Source organism: Oryza glaberrima, chromosome 4 (assembly GCF_000147395.1).
Source record: "Oryza glaberrima chromosome 4, OglaRS2, whole genome shotgun sequence".
Classification (NCBI taxonomy): Eukaryota; Viridiplantae; Streptophyta; class Magnoliopsida; order Poales; family Poaceae; genus Oryza; species Oryza glaberrima.
The window spans coordinates 20,727,932-20,746,168 of record NC_068329.1 but is presented as its reverse complement, the minus strand read 5'-3'; the positions used below and the strand labels follow the sequence as shown (position 1 = coordinate 20,746,168).

General features: G+C 41.9%; 2 protein-coding genes and 1 long non-coding RNA gene across 5 annotated transcripts; 2 read left to right on the top strand and 1 right to left on the bottom strand.

Moving 5' to 3' along the window:
• Positions 1 to 311: 311 nt before the first annotated feature.
• On the bottom strand, positions 312 to 7,134 carry LOC127771203 (uncharacterized). Of its 3 annotated transcripts, XR_008017109.1 has the most exons (5): positions 6,790 to 7,134; positions 3,343 to 3,590; positions 3,042 to 3,217; positions 1,395 to 2,623; positions 312 to 1,223 (listed from the first exon to the last, which is right to left on the bottom strand). It is a non-coding gene; the product is annotated as an uncharacterized LOC127771203 (long non-coding RNA). The 3 variants fall into 3 exon arrangements; XR_008017107.1 differs by lacking the exons at positions 312 to 1,223; positions 1,395 to 2,623 and having other exon boundaries at positions 2,904 to 3,217; XR_008017108.1 differs by lacking the exons at positions 312 to 1,223; positions 1,395 to 2,623 and having other exon boundaries at positions 2,904 to 3,217; positions 3,343 to 3,508.
• Positions 1,614 to 6,575, top strand: LOC127771201 (beta-glucosidase 10). Its single transcript, XM_052297048.1, has 12 exons — positions 1,614 to 1,689; positions 1,764 to 1,822; positions 2,315 to 2,390; positions 2,636 to 2,713; positions 2,823 to 2,910; positions 3,274 to 3,541; positions 4,646 to 4,749; positions 4,819 to 5,036; positions 5,495 to 5,526; positions 5,619 to 5,721; positions 5,948 to 6,056; positions 6,145 to 6,575. The coding sequence occupies exons 1-12, from the start codon at positions 1,614 to 1,616 to the stop codon at positions 6,311 to 6,313; spliced, it is 1,380 nt and encodes a 459-aa protein (XP_052153008.1). The 3' UTR covers positions 6,314 to 6,575.
• A 2,970-nt stretch (positions 7,135 to 10,104) lies between the features above and the next one.
• On the top strand, positions 10,105 to 16,367 carry LOC127771197 (putative beta-glucosidase 9). Its single transcript, XM_052297043.1, is given in 13 exon segments — positions 10,105 to 10,320; positions 12,263 to 12,332; positions 12,410 to 12,468; positions 12,694 to 12,769; positions 12,933 to 13,010; positions 13,145 to 13,232; positions 13,662 to 13,986; positions 14,783 to 14,898; positions 14,968 to 15,185; positions 15,343 to 15,374; positions 15,474 to 15,576; positions 15,820 to 15,928; positions 16,014 to 16,367. Coding segments are annotated over 13 exon segments (1,668 nt in total). The 5' UTR covers positions 10,105 to 10,107; the 3' UTR covers positions 16,195 to 16,367.
• The last annotated feature ends 1,870 nt before the right edge of the window (positions 16,368 to 18,237 follow it).

The window sequence follows — 18,237 nt, the reverse complement described above, 5'->3', positions numbered from 1 at the left end:
AATCAACGGCGTCAAATATTTAGGGACGGATGGAGTATTAGGAATGTGATTCTCTCTTAAAAAAAATTAGGAATGCGACAGGTTTATGCTCGCGAGTTCGGGCGGTAGGAGCTTCGATATCTCTTTTGAGATAGGTATGGCCGTATGGGTGTGATTTGTGCCAAGCAAGATTGCAATAACTCCATAATTAATAGTGCTATCAGTTTGGTAGCAAGTCACAGATGCCACGAACTAGAAGCAGTGAAAAAGATACAGGTACCTAACTTGATGGTGTTCCATGCATCTTGACTTCTTGAGAAGCTAGCCATACGGCCTGAACCTGAAGAAGTTGCTAGCGGCAAGAGCAGAACCACGAATGTGCTTCGTGCACGTTATCAGTTATCACGAGCATCTAAAGTAGAATCGACCGCTGTATCGAGCCAAAGCAAAAGCTAAAATTTAAATTTTTGAACTTGATTTTAAGATATTTTAACATAATTTCTTTTTAGCGTTGGTTTTTAAGTCGTTACGAACAAATATATAAAAGTTTTACCTATAAATTATTTTTTATTTCCTAACAAGTCATATTAGTGAATATGGGCAACCGATGAGGCTCTAGGACTCTCTCCGTTCCAAAATAGGTCCATTTTTCACCCAAACTACTCATACCAATACAAACAAAAGAAACTAGAATACCCCTATTTTATCTAATCTTAATACAATTATTTCCTACTTTATTACTCCTAATGCAATTATTTCCTCCTTTCACAAACTCTGTTACAATAATTACTCAAAATAAATTTATTTTGAGATAAATGAGAGAAATAAAAAATAAACTTATTATGGGATGGAAACAGTGTACTCCCACTTACTACTGATGGGTGTGTTGATAGTGTTTTGTCAGGGTGGTCACCACTCTGAAAAACCATTATCCCCATCTTGTCCACAAGTCCAAACACATATCCTGATATGGTATTAAGCAAGTCCCTATGTACGAGAGGCTATATGTTGGGCACCGTTTGTGTTCATCAGCCCATCACTCTTTTCTGTCTATGTAGGTCATGGCGGTTGCAGGTGCAATGGTGATGTCAGGTGGCGTGCTCCTTCTCCTCTTGGCTTTCACCTGCGCCGCCTACAATGACGCCGGCGAGCTGCCGCCGATCAGCCGGAGAAGCTTCCCCAAGGGGTTCATCTTTGGGACGTCCTCGTCGTCATATCAGGTCAGGCATCCAACCTCATCCTTCCTACAAGAAATCGAGAACAATTTCATAAAACTGCCACCGAAAGTAAATTCTGCAAGGACAACAGTCGGAACAGACTGTTCTTTTCGAAGGGGAAACAAAAGTACGAACAGAATGTACAAATGAAACACATGAAAAAGGAACAGGTTAAGATAAATTGTGCAACTAGAGTACCTCATTGATGTAGGTAACCAGAAAATGATGGCACTGAAAAATGCTGAAATTTCTCTAAAGAATAAGAATAATGCTCATATTTGCATGTAGAGAGAAATTCCATGATCCAATACTGTATTCAGTAGTCAATTTAACTGTTTCCTGATTCCTTCTCATCTCATCACGATGTGCTCTGTTTCAGATCTGAAACCTGACAAATTGACTGCTGTTTCACACATGATGCAGTTTGAGGGTGCCGCGGCGAAGGGTGGCAGAGGACCAAGCATCTGGGACACCTTCACACATCAGTATCCAGGCATGCTGACTATAAATGGCCAGAAATAAAAGGTCATTACATTATTTTGGATTGACAATTCTCTAATTTGGCAGACAAAATCACCGACAAGAGCAACGGGGATGGTGCTTGCAATAGCTACCATCTCTACAAGGTATTGGCAACTAGCATTGACTTTAGTACTCCCTCCATTCCTAAATGATCTTCATATTTCACCTAAGCAGCAAGACCAAGGAGCAGTTACTATCCCATCTATCCGTGCATGTCGCTTCATCAATTTTGCATGCCGCATGCACCAGCCAATCAGTTATAATGCATTAATTCCACGCATGCAGCAGCTCCCAACTTAACTCTCACAGAGCCAATGCATGCATGTAGTGCTGCTTAATACGAAGCGCCATTATCGTCTACCCATGATTTCTGCTGCTTCCTAATGAAATACGAAGATCAAATTGAAACTTTTTACTTTCGGTAATGCGAAGATCATTTAGGAATGGAGGGAGTAAGGGTTTTAATTAAATATACACTCCATGTTTGCCAGTCTTCCTCTGCCACAATCTCTTAAAACTTTAATTCTCTTCTTTAAAATGACTAATTTAGTACTCATCCTGAGGCCTGAGGGCCTGATCACCAAAAAAAATTGCAGGAAGATGTGCGCATTATGAAGGAGATGGGAATGGATGCATACAGGTTTTCCATCTCGTGGTCAAGAATTCTTCCAAGTACATGACTATATCTTTTAGAAATAAAATGATACTACATCCGTCCCAAAATATAAGGGATTTTGCCCATATAAATCCCAAATATTTTGGGATGGAGGTAGTAGATACAATGCACTGTCATAGATTTACTAACAGACAGCTTATTTAAAGACATTTTCTCTTTTGTTCTCAAGCACAATATTCTGCATTTCTTTTTCAATCTCCAAGGTGATCCCACCAGGGTTAAAATCTCCCTGTCATGGCAGATGGAAGTCTCAGCAGTGGAGTCAACAGAGAAGGCATCAACTACTACAACAATTTGATCAATGAACTATTATCAAAAGGTATGCATGTCTAGTCTTCACTATTTAGTTTCAAGTTCAGTCACTAGATGCAACTTGTGACAACCAGATTTCTTTATTCAAGATGCAAAATAATCTTATACATTTGCAGAGGTCCAACCATTTGCTACCCTATTCCATTTTGATACACCTCAGGCACTGGAAGATAAATATAAAGGATTTCTTAGCCCTAATATCATGTAAGTCAACAATTCTTCAGTACCTTTTGCTGACCATGTTAAATAAACACTAACTTCAAAATACTAGGGACCGTGCTACCTACTTCAGTTAAAAATATTGTCAACGTCATCATGCATATCAATTAGAATACCCGAAATTTCAATGCCAACAGCTTTTGGAGTTCTCTTTCCGATTTTTGTCGCGAATATTGTTTACTGCTATTTTTGGAAAGGGAGTCAGGACGGGTTTTGCTTTGGACAGGATTTAACCCCTGTTTCCACTGACACCAGCCTCAATAGTGCTCCCTTGTGATAGTCTTTTCAGCTACTGTTACTTGCAATGAAAAAAGTGCTAACGTTATTGACTGTAAAGAACTGTTGCAGAAATGACTATAAGGACTATGCTGAAATATGCTTCAAAGAGTTTGGTGACCGGGTGAAACATTGGATCACCTTCAATGAGCCTTGGAACTTCTGCTCTATGGGCTATGCATCTGGCACCATGGCACCAGGCCGGTGTTCATCCTGGGAGAAGGGAAAATGCAGAGTTGGAGATTCAGGAAGGGAGCCTTACACTGCATGCCATCACCAACTACTTGCTCATGCAGAAACTGTTCGGCTTTATAAAGAGAAATATCAGTTCACTGAAGAAGCTATCAGGCAGTCGCTGTTCATCCGTGATAATAATTTAAATCGAAGATCTGCAAAGTTAAGTTCCATAATCCAAAATTATTTATTGCTTGGCATTCAATTTCAGCTGGGGCCTGGTGGTGGTGGTAGAGTTTTTTCAGTACAGACATTAGCGGATCTTCCATTGTTATTTCTTATAATTATCTATAATATAGTAATACTCGGAAAACGAACCCCATAGTCAATACGGATAAAAGAGGAATCCTAGAATTCTAACAAGAAAAGAAAAACATTTGGCCATTAATCACTATGTTAAGTACAGAGGTCAAAATAGGTAAGAGAGATATTTATCTGTTTATTATGCAAGACCCTCTAGCCTCGAGAAAAAAACAGAAATCCTATAGACTCTCACATGAAAACAGAAAATCATGTCTTAATCTCGATGCACCCTGATACAAAGGTCTGGATCTGTTGATTAGGTCAAAGATATCAGATATGTTATTTTATTATGTATATACTAAAATACAATCAAAGGCCTTTAGAGTTGATATGGAAAAAAAAAAGAAAACAATATTAAAAAGCAAAAGCATCCACCGCTTATCTCGGCAAAACATCATCGATTAAGTTAATTTCACATCACCAGTTAAGTTATTTTCAAATACAAACATATATCAATATCCAACAAAACAGTTGTACGAGGAAGTTGGATCCAACAAACATGTAAAATTTGCAGGTAAGCATTAAAGTTTATGATAGCTAGCTGCAAAATTTGTGCTGGTAACTTGGATGAAAGGCTAGCTAGTTACTTTGTTAACTGCAGGACTATTTTATATCCTACATATCATGAAACAGATTCCTATCATATACACAGAAATGTGCATAGAGTTATATTCAAAACTTCTGCAATTTTCTACACAACAATATGTTCTAGGCCTTATAATTTAAACATGGATGTAACAGATATGCATTAGTAGTCGATATCGTTTTAAGGAACAACGAAAACCCTAACCATGCATGCATATTGAGTGCTTATTTTGTTTACAAATCAATGGACTTGGTTTCAGCTTCAGCACTCACACCACACAATGAATAACAAGATGCATATCAAATGCAGGCTTTACAAAAGGGGAGGATTGGAATAATTTTGAACTCAGAGTGGTTTGTTCCTTTGTCCCAATCCAAATCCAGCAATGATGCTGCAAGACGTGTTCTAGACTTCATGCTTGGATGGTATTCTTTGTCTCACACATAATTTCATCATTATGAGAGTGAATATTCTAACTATGAAATCCCTTCTAGGTTTATGGATCCTCTCATTAGAGGAGACTACCCACTAAGCATGAGAGAATTGGTTGGAAATCGCTTGCCAGAGTTCAGCAAAGAGCAATCTGAAATGGTCAAGGGTGCATTCGATTTTATTGGACTCAACTACTACGCTTCAAGCTATGCTGATAATGATCCTCCATCATATGGCCATAACAACAGCTATAATACTGATTCCCATGCTAAGATTACTGGTGAGCAACATTATCATGGACCGGTCTACTTGTTTTGTGCATATGAACCATGAAATACAAACATATGGCAACTGCTCGACACAACATATTAAAAAAACAAATAGAATTTGGTCAGCTCACATCATAGCCTTTGAGGCATTGTCAATTGCACACTTTATTTTCCCTCGAAAAACATGCCGACTTTATTTGAAAAGGGCATGTTACATGAGCATCCCAGCTTTCCTTTCATGCATGAAATGAATGTGGAATGCTTCAATACAGTATAATGGCTATGATTAGTCTGGTAATGATATCTCTTTAATGTGTGTGAAGACAAAATAAAAAAAAACACTATACATTTTCAAACATGGGGGTGGCACCCCGGGGTGCTCAACATTATCTCATCATGAATATTTGATAATTGTTTTGGATGTGTAGCTTGTTTTTGCCACTGTGCTAACATTTCGCAACTATGCTAGGTAGTCGAAACGGGATTCCCATAGGGCCTCAGGTGACCTACTACTTTGTTATCCACAGAACAAATTACTAGTAAATCAATTGATCAGGTGACATGATTGAACTCTATAAACAACATGTGTTTAGGCTGCTTCGTTTTGGTTTTACATCTACCCTGAAGGGTTGCGTGAATTGTTGCTTCATATTAAGGAAAACTATGGCAATCCTACCATCTACATCACTGAAAATGGTAAGTTCCAACTAACATATGGATCATACAATTTCTCACTTTCTCAGCATGTGTGCAAACCAATACTACTATAACACCTTCTGATTTGATTTTTTTTTTCAATCTAGACAATAGTGCACATAGGAGTTAGGACTTAATATTCTTCTCCTAGCTATGTAAAAAAAAGGGTATTATCCTCTTTTAGAAGTGATTTAACATTACTGATTCTTTCTACATACATCTCAAGGTGTTGATGAAATCAATAATAAGACCATGCGACTCAAGGAGGCCCTGAAGGATGATATCAGGATTGAATACTATCACAAGCACCTTCTCGCCCTGCTAAGTGCTATGAGGTCAGAACATCAATTCAGACACTCAGCTATCAGTAAACAACTTAAGATGCTACTCGGTAACAGTGCGTTATTCCATATGCCTTCACAGGGATGGAGCAAACGTGAAGGGGTACTTCGCATGGTCTCTGCTTGACAACTTTGAGTGGTCAGAGGGCTACACAGTTCGGTTTGGGATAAACTTTGTGGATTACGATAACGGAATGAAGAGATACCCCAAGAACTCAGCCCGTTGGTTCAAGAAGTTCCTCCGGAAATGAAACAGAGATGGAAACAAAAGGTTGAAAAGAGTTGCGCACACTCCCTTTTTCTCATTGAACATCAAAATAGTATATAAGCTTTATGAGTTAAGTGCCATAAATGAAATTAGTTCGTAAATAAATCTCACTCTCCTCTTCTTGCATGTTTGCATCTACTATCTCTTAACTATATGTACATAGCTAAGCAAAGGATAAATACCGTATGGGCATGTATGTTTGTATCCAAGAGGGATGCTCTAATGAAAGATGGACATGAGAAGTAGTTCTTCGCACTTAAGGATTATTACACAACGTATATGAAAAAAAAATGTACTCCTTGTGGTAAAAGGAGAAATGTGCGTTCCATAATGCCTACAACGCACTCGGAATTGGCTTTTTATACGGCATTAATCAAGCAGTGGTATACTGGTAGTTCAGATCTATCTGCAAGTTTGAGCGATCAGAAAGAAATCGGCACATGCAGACGGGGTACTTACCGGATGCTCACCCTGGGGGGATCGGGAGGCTGCCGCTGTGGCTGATGAGGCGAGCCGGTAGCAAGGTCGTCGCTGCTACCTAGCTTGCAGTGTTGCCGCCTTCTCCGGTGGGGGGAAGGGCAAGAGCGCGGAGGGCGGCTGGAGTGCGGGGGGCGGAGTGTGCGGTGGTAGCCATCCATGGATTCGGAGCGTGGGGGCGGAGGCGGAGAGGAGGGCGCCGGCCGACGGGGCGCTAGCAATGGCGCCGCCGCGGAAGCAGAGATCGGCGAGCCGGCGACCACCAGATCACGGCTATGAAGCCATCCAGAATCGAACACGTATCGCCGTATAGGTGGTTTTTGATGTTTTTTTTTTGTTGGGGGGGGGGGGGGGGGGGGGGTTAAAAGAAAATAATGCTACAAATAAGGTGATTAAAACTAATATGAATCAGTTTACTCAAGTTTGAAAATTTTCAATAAAATTTGTTAAAATATGTACTCTGTATAAAAATTTATATAATCTCAATCCTTATTTAGGACAAAAGTTCTAACTCAACAAAGTATGAAGTTTCTGTGATCACACGATGAATGTGTTGTCTTTTATGTGTGCTCACTTGGCTGTTGTTTTTTTTTTTTTTTTTTGCTTGAATGGAATGAAGACGACCATGATAATTTTTTTTTCTTGATGATGATAGGCCTGATGTTATGTGTACATCAAAACGGATGTGTTCATGTGAAAATGGGTTCTAGTCTGCCTAGGCACACTTAGCACCCTGTGAGTACCCCATAGCAACAACCAGAGACATGCCGTTGCAGGGGAACATACGTTTCCAAATAATCATTAGGGTAAGACCCTATTAAAGTGAAGGCATGCTGATTTATCTTAGACTTGGTAGGTCAGTTAGAATGTTCTCTGATGTCATAGAGATTAGAATTTAGAGATGATAAGCAATTAGGAGATTCAAGGGTGAATAGATGTGGAATACATGAAGAAAGGAGTAAGATGTAGAAGAAATAGGCAAGGGAAGTAAATTAAATTTGAGAAGTTGTTTCAATTAGCCTTTGACCCCCAACATCTATAAAAGAGGTGGTTTTGCATCTGTTTGCCATTTTCTATGTCCTATTAGACTCACAGATCAACTAGAGCACAAGAAATCCCAGCCTCAAGCAAGAAAACACGAGAAATATCTAAAATTTTCGCGACCAAAGGTCTGACAGGCCAAACACTAACGGTCTAACCGCTGACCTCCGGTACACCTCTCTCGAGCCACAGTTTATTGTCCAGTCCAACCGCTCAAAAATTAGTGGTCATATCAGCCTCAATGTGAAGGCTCTAATCTTTTCTAAACTTCACCTAAATTTGATATAGTGTTAAATTTGGCTATCAATGGTTGCAATAAACTCTATATCATGGCTAATTAGCTGGCAAGTCTGTATTGACCAATACCACAATAAACTACTATTTTCTACTTAAATATATGGTGTTGTTGACTTTTGGTCATGGTGTTCGATCATTCATCTCATTCAAATTAAATTTTAATATAAATATTTAATAATATAGTTCATGCTTAAATTACTTACTATGATAAACAAGTTAAAAACAAATGATATTTACATGTATTTTTTACATTAGCTACCTCTACACGCAGAAACAAAAGGGTTACACTAGCATGTACACTTGGACAATCCCGGCTTTGAGAAAGCTACCATTAGAAACAAAGAGAGATCAGATAAGGCCTTGTTTAGTTGGCAAAAAAATTTGGATTTGGTTATCACATCGGATATATGGGCACACATTTGAAGTATTAAACGTAGTCTAATAACAAAACAAATTATAGATTTCACTTGAAAACTACGAGACGGATTTATTAAGCCTAATTAATCCGTCACTAGCAAATGTTTACTGTAGCACCATATTGTTAAATCATGGCACAATTAGGCTTAAAAGATCCGTCTCACAATTCACACGTAAACCGTGTAATTGATTATTTTTTTTCTATATTTAATACTACATACATATGTCCAAACATTCGATTTAATGGGTGAAAATTGCATAACATGCCGGAGTTCCGTGCATCTTGTGGGGATTCAGAACTTCAAGCTAGCTCAAGTTCAAAATACAAACAGAGAGAGAATTTCACGCTAGCTTTGCGGCTGTACCAGAACCTGAACAAGTTGCCTGTGGATAAACTCGGCCTTTCTTTTTCTCTCTGCATGCAAGAGCAATATTGCAGTGGGCATGTACAGGTAGTGCCGTGTAATCTCTCCGTCCTAAAAAGACAATCTAAAATACGTTTTCTAGTATACAGATTCGTTGCACTAGAAAATGTCCCATCCAATACTAGATTGATTTTTTATGGGAGAGAGAGAGGGAGTTAGGAATATGTAGGAGTATGTGAAAGGGATTGCTAACTACTCCCTCCGTCAAAAAAAAAAGACAAACCCTAGTTTCCGTATCCAACGTTTGACCGTTCGTCTTATTTGAAAAAATTATAAAAAAAAATTAAAAAGATAAGTCACGCATAAAGTATTAATCATGTTTTATCATCTAACAACAATGAAAATACTAATTACAAAAAAATTTCATATAATATGGACAGTCAAACGTTGGCACGTTGGCACGGAAACATAGGGTTTGCCTTTACTCAGAAGGGAAGGAGCACACGCAACCTGCCAGATAACGCAGCAAAAATGATATTTTTCGTGCCCGTTTAACACGAGCATCTACTAACAGAAGTACAAGATCATCCATCGCTATCATCAATTCTGCATACTACCTACTCCCTCGGTTCAAAAAAAACCAAAGCGTTTGCCATGAATCTAGAAAAAACTATATCCAGAATTATAGCCTATATGGAAGGTGTATACCCTTAAGCAAAAATTAAATTAACCAATTTTCTAAAAAAAATCAGAGGGAATTGTGACATTCAATATACCATTGAATATAATAGCAGTCACATTATGATAGAGGATCCTCACAAGTCTAGTCTCACCACTCTGCAGTGACATAATTGCCCCCGTCCACGCAAGTCCAAAAATGATGGGTTTCTACTTTCTACTCCCTCCGTCCCATAATATAAGGGATTTTGAGTTTTTGCTTGCACTGTTTGACCACTCGCCTTATTTAAAAAATTTGTGCAAATATAAAAAAACGAAAATTTATACTTAAAATACTTTGGATAATAAAGCAAGTCACAAAAAAATAAATAATAATTCTAAAGTTTGTTGAATAAGACGAGTGATAAAGAGTGCAAATAAAAACTCAAAATCCTTTATTTTATAGGACGGAGGGAGTAGTAGATAACGCAAGTTCCTAACTTCTTATACATGGTGACGCTATATGCTGTCGCTTGTGCTCAGCAATCCATCACTCTTTCTTTTGCAGAATTGCAGGTCAAGCTTCGTTCAGATGGCGGTTGCCGGGGCAGTGGCGATGTCCGGCGGTATTCTCCTCCTAGCTGCCGCCTGCGTCGAAGCCGGCGAGCTGCCGCCGATTAGCCGGAGAAGCTTCCCCAAGGGATTCATCTTCGGGACGTCCTCCGCGTCCTATCAGGTTAGGCTTCCCTTCCGCATCATTCTTCCTACAAGAGATCAAGAACAATTTGATAAGACTGCCGCCTTAACTGAATTCTTGCAAGAACATCGGTTGGAACAGACTGTTCTTTTCAAAAGGAAGAAAGAAAAAAAGCTGGAACAGACTATACACAAGTAACACATGAAAAAAAAGGAGCAGCTTAAGATGAACTGTGCAAATAATGCTCAAATTACTCCGAAAATGGTTCTCGAATTTGCATGTGGCTAGGAATTCAAGGCGAAATCTAAACATCTAAAAAAACCTCCGCGTCGCTCTCGCGCGGGCGGCTCGGGGGCGAAAACCCTAGCCGCCCGCGCCGCCACTCCGCCTCCTCCACCTCGCCGCCGCCGGAGCTCGCCGGCGGGAAAGCTGCCAGCGAGCAAGGAAGGCGGCGGCGAGGCACATCAACTCGACGGCCTCCACCTCGGCGCGACGAGGACAGGGGAACGACGAAGCTCTCCGCCGCGGCCAGAGGCAGAGACGGTGGGGCTGCTTGGAGAGGCGGTGGATCCGGCTTCTTTGAGGCCGGATTTGGCCCTCCGACGCCTGGATCTGGCCGGAGCAGCTGCTCCGGCGCGGCGGCGCGAGGCGGCTGGCCGGCCTGGGCGTGTTGGCGGCGTGCGGCCTACCTGGGCGTGAATACGGCGCGAGCTGCGGCGGCGGCTCGGCGGCGGCGTGGCTTGCCCAGGCGCGGGACGATGCGAGCGGCAGTAGCTCGGCAGTTGGGAACGGCGGCGGCGTAGCCTGCCCGGGCGCGGAGACGGTGCGAGCGGCGGCGGCTCGGCGGCTAGGAACGGCGGCGGCGTGGCCGGCCCGGAGCTACGGGCTGGGAGCGGGCGGCAGCGTGGCACTGGTGCGGCTGCCCGGGCGCGGCGGCGGCGTGCCGCGGCTCGGCTGTGCGGCCGCGAGCAGCCCCATGGCGCGGCCAGTCCTCGGCTGCCGGGGTGCCGCCGCGATGCCCTGCGGCCGGGTGGGCGGCGTGGCGTGGCCAGGTGGGGCGCGGCGCCCGGGCAACGGGGGCGCCGGAGCCGGAGGGGTAGTAGCTTCACCGGCGTCGGCGTAGGCCTAGAAGGCAGTGCAAAGGGAGCTGGCAGTGGTGGATCGTCTTCCTCGTTACCGGTCGGCACCCTCGCCCTTTCTGGAGCTCCTCCCCTTCTTTGCGGGGAGTTTCTAGGTTGGATTGAGGCGGCAGCTTGTCAGCGGGGGAAGCTCAGGTTGCCGAAACTATGCCACCCAGTCCCGGGTTCTCCTTCGGCCAGATCTAGCAAGGAGGCTGGCGGGTGGTGGAACAGAGGGGTCCTAGGCCAGCTCTCAGGGATGGTGGTTCGTTGGCGGAAGCCATGTGCCACCGATGTTTAGATGGTGGATTCGGATTGGGCAACGGACCACAGCGGTAGGGGGTTTCCGAGCGAAAGCTTAGCCCAATTCTTTAGGCCAACAGTGACTACGTCTTCGGGCGTGGTAACCCTCCTGAGGGCATTGTTGAGGTATCCCTCCTAAGGAGCTCTGGGTGAAAACATTGTCTAGTTCTTTGGACGGATGATGACGGCGTCTTTCGGCGTCGTGACCCTCGTGAGGTTTTCGTTTTAGAGTATTCGTGTCGTCGTGGTGTTGTTGGTCCAGTGGCGATCGGTCTCACATAGCGATGGCCGATTCGGTGCTTGGCTTCCCTCTCTGTAGCGTGTGTTTGGGCGGTTGGCACATGGTTCAGGGCGTGTACTCTGGTGCACATCCTTCCTCGACAGCCAGCTGTCGATGTAAAACTTTTCTTGTAACATTTTCTTCTTATCTTAATTACATTGAATGACCTCCTTCGGTCATTCCAGCAAAAAAAAATCTAAACATCCAATAAGCATTCAGTGTTCAATTAACTGTTTCGGGTCTGAAACCTGAAGAATCGGCCGTTGCTTCACACATGCAGTGCGAGGGTGGAGCAGCAGAGGGGGGCAGAGGACCAAGCATCTGGGACACCTTCACATATCAGCATCCAGGCATGTTTAACTGTAAATGACAAGAATGAAAAAGCAATAAGGCATTATTTTGAATTGACCATTATCTAATATGGCAGATAAAATCGCTGACAAAAGCAACGGGGATGTGGCTGACAACACCTACCATCTCTACAAGGTATTAGCAATTACCATTTTTAAGTAGCCGTCCTGGGCATTTTTTAACAGGCATTTTGTAAGGACTTTCAATAAATATGCACTCCATGTTTCTGTTAGTTTCTTTGTTTCTATCAGATAAAAGATATACCACATGTCAGTCTGCCTATGGCGCGATCGCTTCAGAGATCAATTCTAAGTTTCATTGGAAGGACTAGTTCAGTACTCACATCCTGAAAAATTGCAGGAAGATGTGCACATGATGAAGGAGATGGGAATGGATGCATACAGGTTTTCCATCTCATGGTCAAGAATTCTTCCAAGTGCGTGATACACCTAATATATACTATAATGCACTGTCACGCATAACAAATATATAGCTTATCTGAAGATGTTCTCATTTTTCTTCGAAGTACAATATTTTGCATATCTTTTTCAATCTCCAAGGTGATCCCACAAGGAATTAAAATCTCACTGTCATGGCAGATGGAAGTCTGAATGGTGGAGTCAACATAGAAGGCATCAACTACTACAACAATTTGATCAATGAGCTATTATTGAAAGGCATGCGTGTCTAATCTTCACTGTTTAGTTTCAAGTTCAGTGGCTAGATGAAACTTGTGGAAACCATTAGCTCCATCCCTTGGTATGCCAGATTTCCTTTTCCAAAATGCAAAATAATCTTAATACATTTGCAGGGGTCCAATCATTTGTTACCCTTTTCCATTATGACACACCTCAGGCACTGGAAGATAAATACAAAGGATTTCTTAGCCCTAATATCATGTAAGTCAACAATTCTTCAGTACCATTTGCTACTTAAATATATTACAAGTTAAATCTGGAAAAGTTAAATTGGGGTCTGACCTGGTTAGTAAACACAACCCAGTAAGATAGGAGAGTGTCTACAGCTGAATAATGTTTTCCATAAATACTAGGGACCATGTTATATACTTCAGAAAAATATTGTCCACGTCATCATGCATATCAATTAAAATACCCAATATTTCAATGCCAAAAGCCTTTGGAGTTCCCTTCCCCATTTTCTTGTGAATATTGTTTACTGTGATTTGTTGAAGGACAAGATTTAACCCTTGTTGCGTCGACACCATCCACATTAGTGTTCCCTTCATATAGTATTTTCAGCTAAAACATCCTAGTGTTATTTGCCATGAAAAAAGTGCTAAAGTTACTGACTGTGAAGAACTATTGCAGAAATGACTATAAGGACTATGCTGAAATCTGCTTCAAAGAGTTTGGTGACCGTGTGAAACATTGGATCACCTTCAATGAGCCTTGAATCTTCTGCTCTAAGGCCTATGCATCTGGCACCTATGCCCCGGGCCGGTGTTCACCCTGGGAGATGGGAAAATGCAGCATTGGAGATTCAGGAAGTGAGCCTTACACTGCATGCCATCACCAACTACTTGCCCACGCAGAAACTGTTCGGTTGTACAGAGAGAAATATCAGTTCACTGAAGAAGTTGTCAGGCAGTCGCAGTTCATCCATGATAATGATTTACATCGAAGATCCGCAAAGTTAAGTTTCATAATCCAAAATTACTTATTGCTTGGCATTCACTTTCAGCCAGGTCCTGGTGGTAGAGTTTGCCAGTACAGACATTAACCTTTACTAGTAGTAGTTGATAAGGAAAAAAAGGAAAGAAATTCTAGAATTCACAAAAAAAACAATAAAAATTGGCACTTAATCCCAATGTGTTATGTGCCCTAGTTAGAGAGGTCAAAATAGGTCAGAGAAAATATTTATGTATTATACAAGACCTTCTCACATAAAAACAAAACATCATGCCTTAATCTCGGTCCTCCTAATACAAAGGTCTGGATCTGTTGGTTAGGTTAAAGATATACTCCTATTATTTTATTATTTTCATGCTAAATTCAATGAAAGACTTTAGAGTTGATAAGAAAAGCAATAAATTCATAAAAAGCAAAACATCTCCCATTAAGTTATCTTCAAATTCGAACACATATCAGTATCCAACATCACAAATGTTTCTGATAGCTAGCTCACAATTTCTGCGGGTAACTTGACTAGCTAATTACTTTATTAACTGCAGCGCTAATTTATATCCTGCATATTATGAAATGGAGACATGCATATTCTAGTCCAGTGATATATTCAAAGCTTCTGCAATTTACTGCTACATGATAATACGTTCAAGGCCTTATAATTTGAACATGATTGTTATACATTTGTTGTTAATATTATTTTTAGGGAACACAAAACCTTTGACCATGCATGCAGATTGAATGCTTAGTAGAATCAATTCTGTTTTTCAAATCAAAAGGAACAACAAAATGCTTGACAAATGCAGGCCTTACAAAAGGGGAAGATTGGAATAATTGTGAACTCACAGTGGTATGTTCCCTTCTCCCAATCCAAAACCAACAAGGATGCAGCAAGACGTGTTCTAGATTTCGTGCTTGGATGGTAAATTCTTTGTCACACATAATTTCTTCATTAGGAGACTGAAAATTCTAACTATGAAATCCTTTCTAGGCTTATGGATCCTCTCATTAGAGGGGACTACCCCCTAAACATGAGAGAATTGGTTGGAAATCGCTTGCCAAAGTTCACCAAAGAGCAATCTGAAATGGTCAAGGGTGCATTTGATTTCATTGGACTTAATTACTACTCTTCAAGCTATGCCGAGAATGTTCTTCCATCGTATGGTCTTAAGAACAGCTACAATACTGATTTCCACGGTAGGATTACCGGTGAGTCAACATATTCTGGGATCAGTCAACTTCTTTTGTGCGTTTGAACCATGAAATATAAACATATGGCAATTTTTTTGGAATTTTGGATACATGCATTTTGTAGCTTTTTTTTTTTTTTTTGCTACTAGGTGCTAACCTTGCCCAATTATGCTAGGTAGTCGAAACGGTACTCTCATTGGTCCTCAGGTGACCTACAGCTTTGTTACCCACAAAACAAATTATTAGTAAAAGTGCAAAACAATGATCAGGTGACATGATTGAACTCTATAAACAATATGTGTGTAGGCTGCTTCATCTTGGCTTCGTATATACCCTCAAGGGCTCCGTGAATTGTTGCTTTATATCAAGGAAAACTACGGCAATCCTACCATCTTTATTACTGAAAATGGTAAGTTCCCACAAACATATAGGTCATACAATTTCTCCGCATTTGTTCAAACCAACACTACTATAACACCTTCTGATTCTTCTTTCTATTTTCCTATTTTCTCCCCAATCTAGCCAGTAAGTGCACATAGGACTTGAATATTTTTTCTTCTCCTATCTATGTGAGAGAGAGAGAGAGTTCTCCTCTAGCTTCTAACTAAAAGTGTATGAATCTTACTGATTCTTTGTACTCGTACATCTCAAGGTGTTGATGAAGTCAATAACAAGACCATGCCACTCAAGGAGGCCCTGAATGATAATACGAGGATAGAATATTATCACAAGCACCTTCTCGCCCTGCGAAATGCTATGAGGTCAGAACATCAATTCAGACACTCAGCTATCAGTAGACAACTTAAAGATGGTACTAACACTGCATTATTCCATATGCCTCCACAGGGATGGAGCAAACGTGAAGGGGTACTTTGCATGGTCTCTGCTTGACAACTTTGAGTGGGCGGATGGCTACACACTCCGGTTTGGGCTAAACTTTGTGGATTACGATGATGGGATGAAGAGACACCCCAAGAATTCAGCCCATTGGTTCAAGAAGTTCCTCCGAGAAATGAAACAGGGATGAAAAGAGTCGCACGCATTGCCTTCTTTTTTTTCATTGAACATCGAAATTGAGTGTCACAGATGAAATGAGTTTGAGATGTGCTTCTTTGTTTAGGCTATACAAGAGTAAACTTCACAAAACTACACATTTTGTTGTCCAAGTTACAATAAAACCACACAAATTATTAGAAGCAACAGATGACAAGTGATTCACATTTTCTCTAAGAAAAAGAAAAAGGGAATTACGCCAGAAATGCACACGGGGTACTGGATGGAGGCTCACCTCACCTGGAACGAGGAGAGGGGGGATTGAGTTGACTGTGTTGTGGCTGATGAAGGGGACGACGAGAGTAGGGACTAGCAAAGGCTTGGAAGCTCGCGCTGCCTCGTCATTTCAATCGTCTCCCATTGGGCCATCGCTGCTGGAGCTGGTGCTGCCGCCTTCCTCCGATTGGGGGTTGTAACTTGTAAGGATGCAGAGCTGACCGATCAAGCGGATCCACGCTGCCCGCCCGAGCAGACCGAAGTTTGGTCGGGTGGAATGTAGTAGCCATCTGTGGCCGGAGCGTGGGGACGGAGAGGATGGCGAGAGGGCGGCGCTAGCCATGGCGCGCGGCGGCGACGTCGGCTGGATCGTGGAGGACTGGAGGGCGGAGGCTCGAGAGAGCTGGCCTTTTCCTCGTCTGGTGTAATGGGCTCAATCGGACGAATCTTCGATCCTAAAAACCGGCCCACCTCAAAAGCTTTTGTAAGCCCAACAAGGGGTGTGGAATAAGTTCACTTTGAGTCCCTTAACTATAGCTCAAATTTGATTCATACCCTTATCCGCAATACCGGATATGATGACCACCCCTCAAAAAAAACTTTTAAAAGTGGTGTAATTTGACTCCATAAAGCGGTTTTGGAGGACGATTTCGCTAACGTGGTGCTTTGACTTGGTCCAACCTACTAAGTCATCATGTGAAACCCACCCATAAAGTGACTTCTCTTCCTTTCCTCCCCCCTCCCCACCCACCCATCGGATCAATGCCACCCCCTCATCCCCCTTCTGCTCCATGCCGGGCCACCGTCGGGGACGAGGAAGCGCGGACGAGGCCATCGTCGCGCCACCGGTAAGCCTATTGCCCTCCTCTCGGATCCACCGGTGCCCCAGGAGGTGGAGGCAACTGCGAGACGTTGGCCCGTTATATTATTATTATTATTATTACTTGATCAGATGATTGCATTTGGAATAGTAAAGAACATCTCGTTATATTATTATTTTTTTACAGATGATTGCATTTGGAATAGTAAAGAACATCTCGTTATATTATTGTTTTTTTAGAGAAAAATATCTTTTACCCGGTCTCTACATCCAACTAGATATATGTAGCCTTCATCCAACCAGATATATGAGCCTTTTAAAATTAGGAACTTAGCCTATCAAATATGAAACTTAGCCCTCAAATAGCTCAATCTGAAATTGACTTCTATGGAGATTTTAACTCGGGACCTTGGGATGCTACTCAAATCACTGCAACCGTTAGGCTACGTGCCTTTTCACAATGGTATATCGGATGACTAAACTGAATTGGCTGATGCGATGCGCCGAACTTTCTAACTAACCTGGCCTCTATATAAGATATTTTACCTGGATCGAAGTGATTAATGAAATCTTCCAGATTCAAAAAACAACAGGAGTTTGATTTCTTGATGATATAATGGGAGTCAATCACAAGGCTCCGCATTCGTTGAAAAGAAAAATCAGAGAGAGAGAGAGAGAGAGAGAGAGAGAGAGAGAGAGAGAGATTTTCGTCGATAAATCAAGTGACTTGAACTAAGCTAGCCCAGGAGTAAGAAGACATCGGATAAACCATGACACGGCAGCATAATTCTGATATATTCCGAACCAAACATTGCCTAGGATAAACCGACCGAATATGTGTCACGATCCTGCCCGACACTACCAACAACACCGTGCAACATTAGAGTAATAATCCGGCTAATCCCTAGTAGGATACGCGGGTGGGTTACGTGCCAAAACCCCGAGCATCCGATCCGCATCCCGGCGGCATATCTCTCCTCG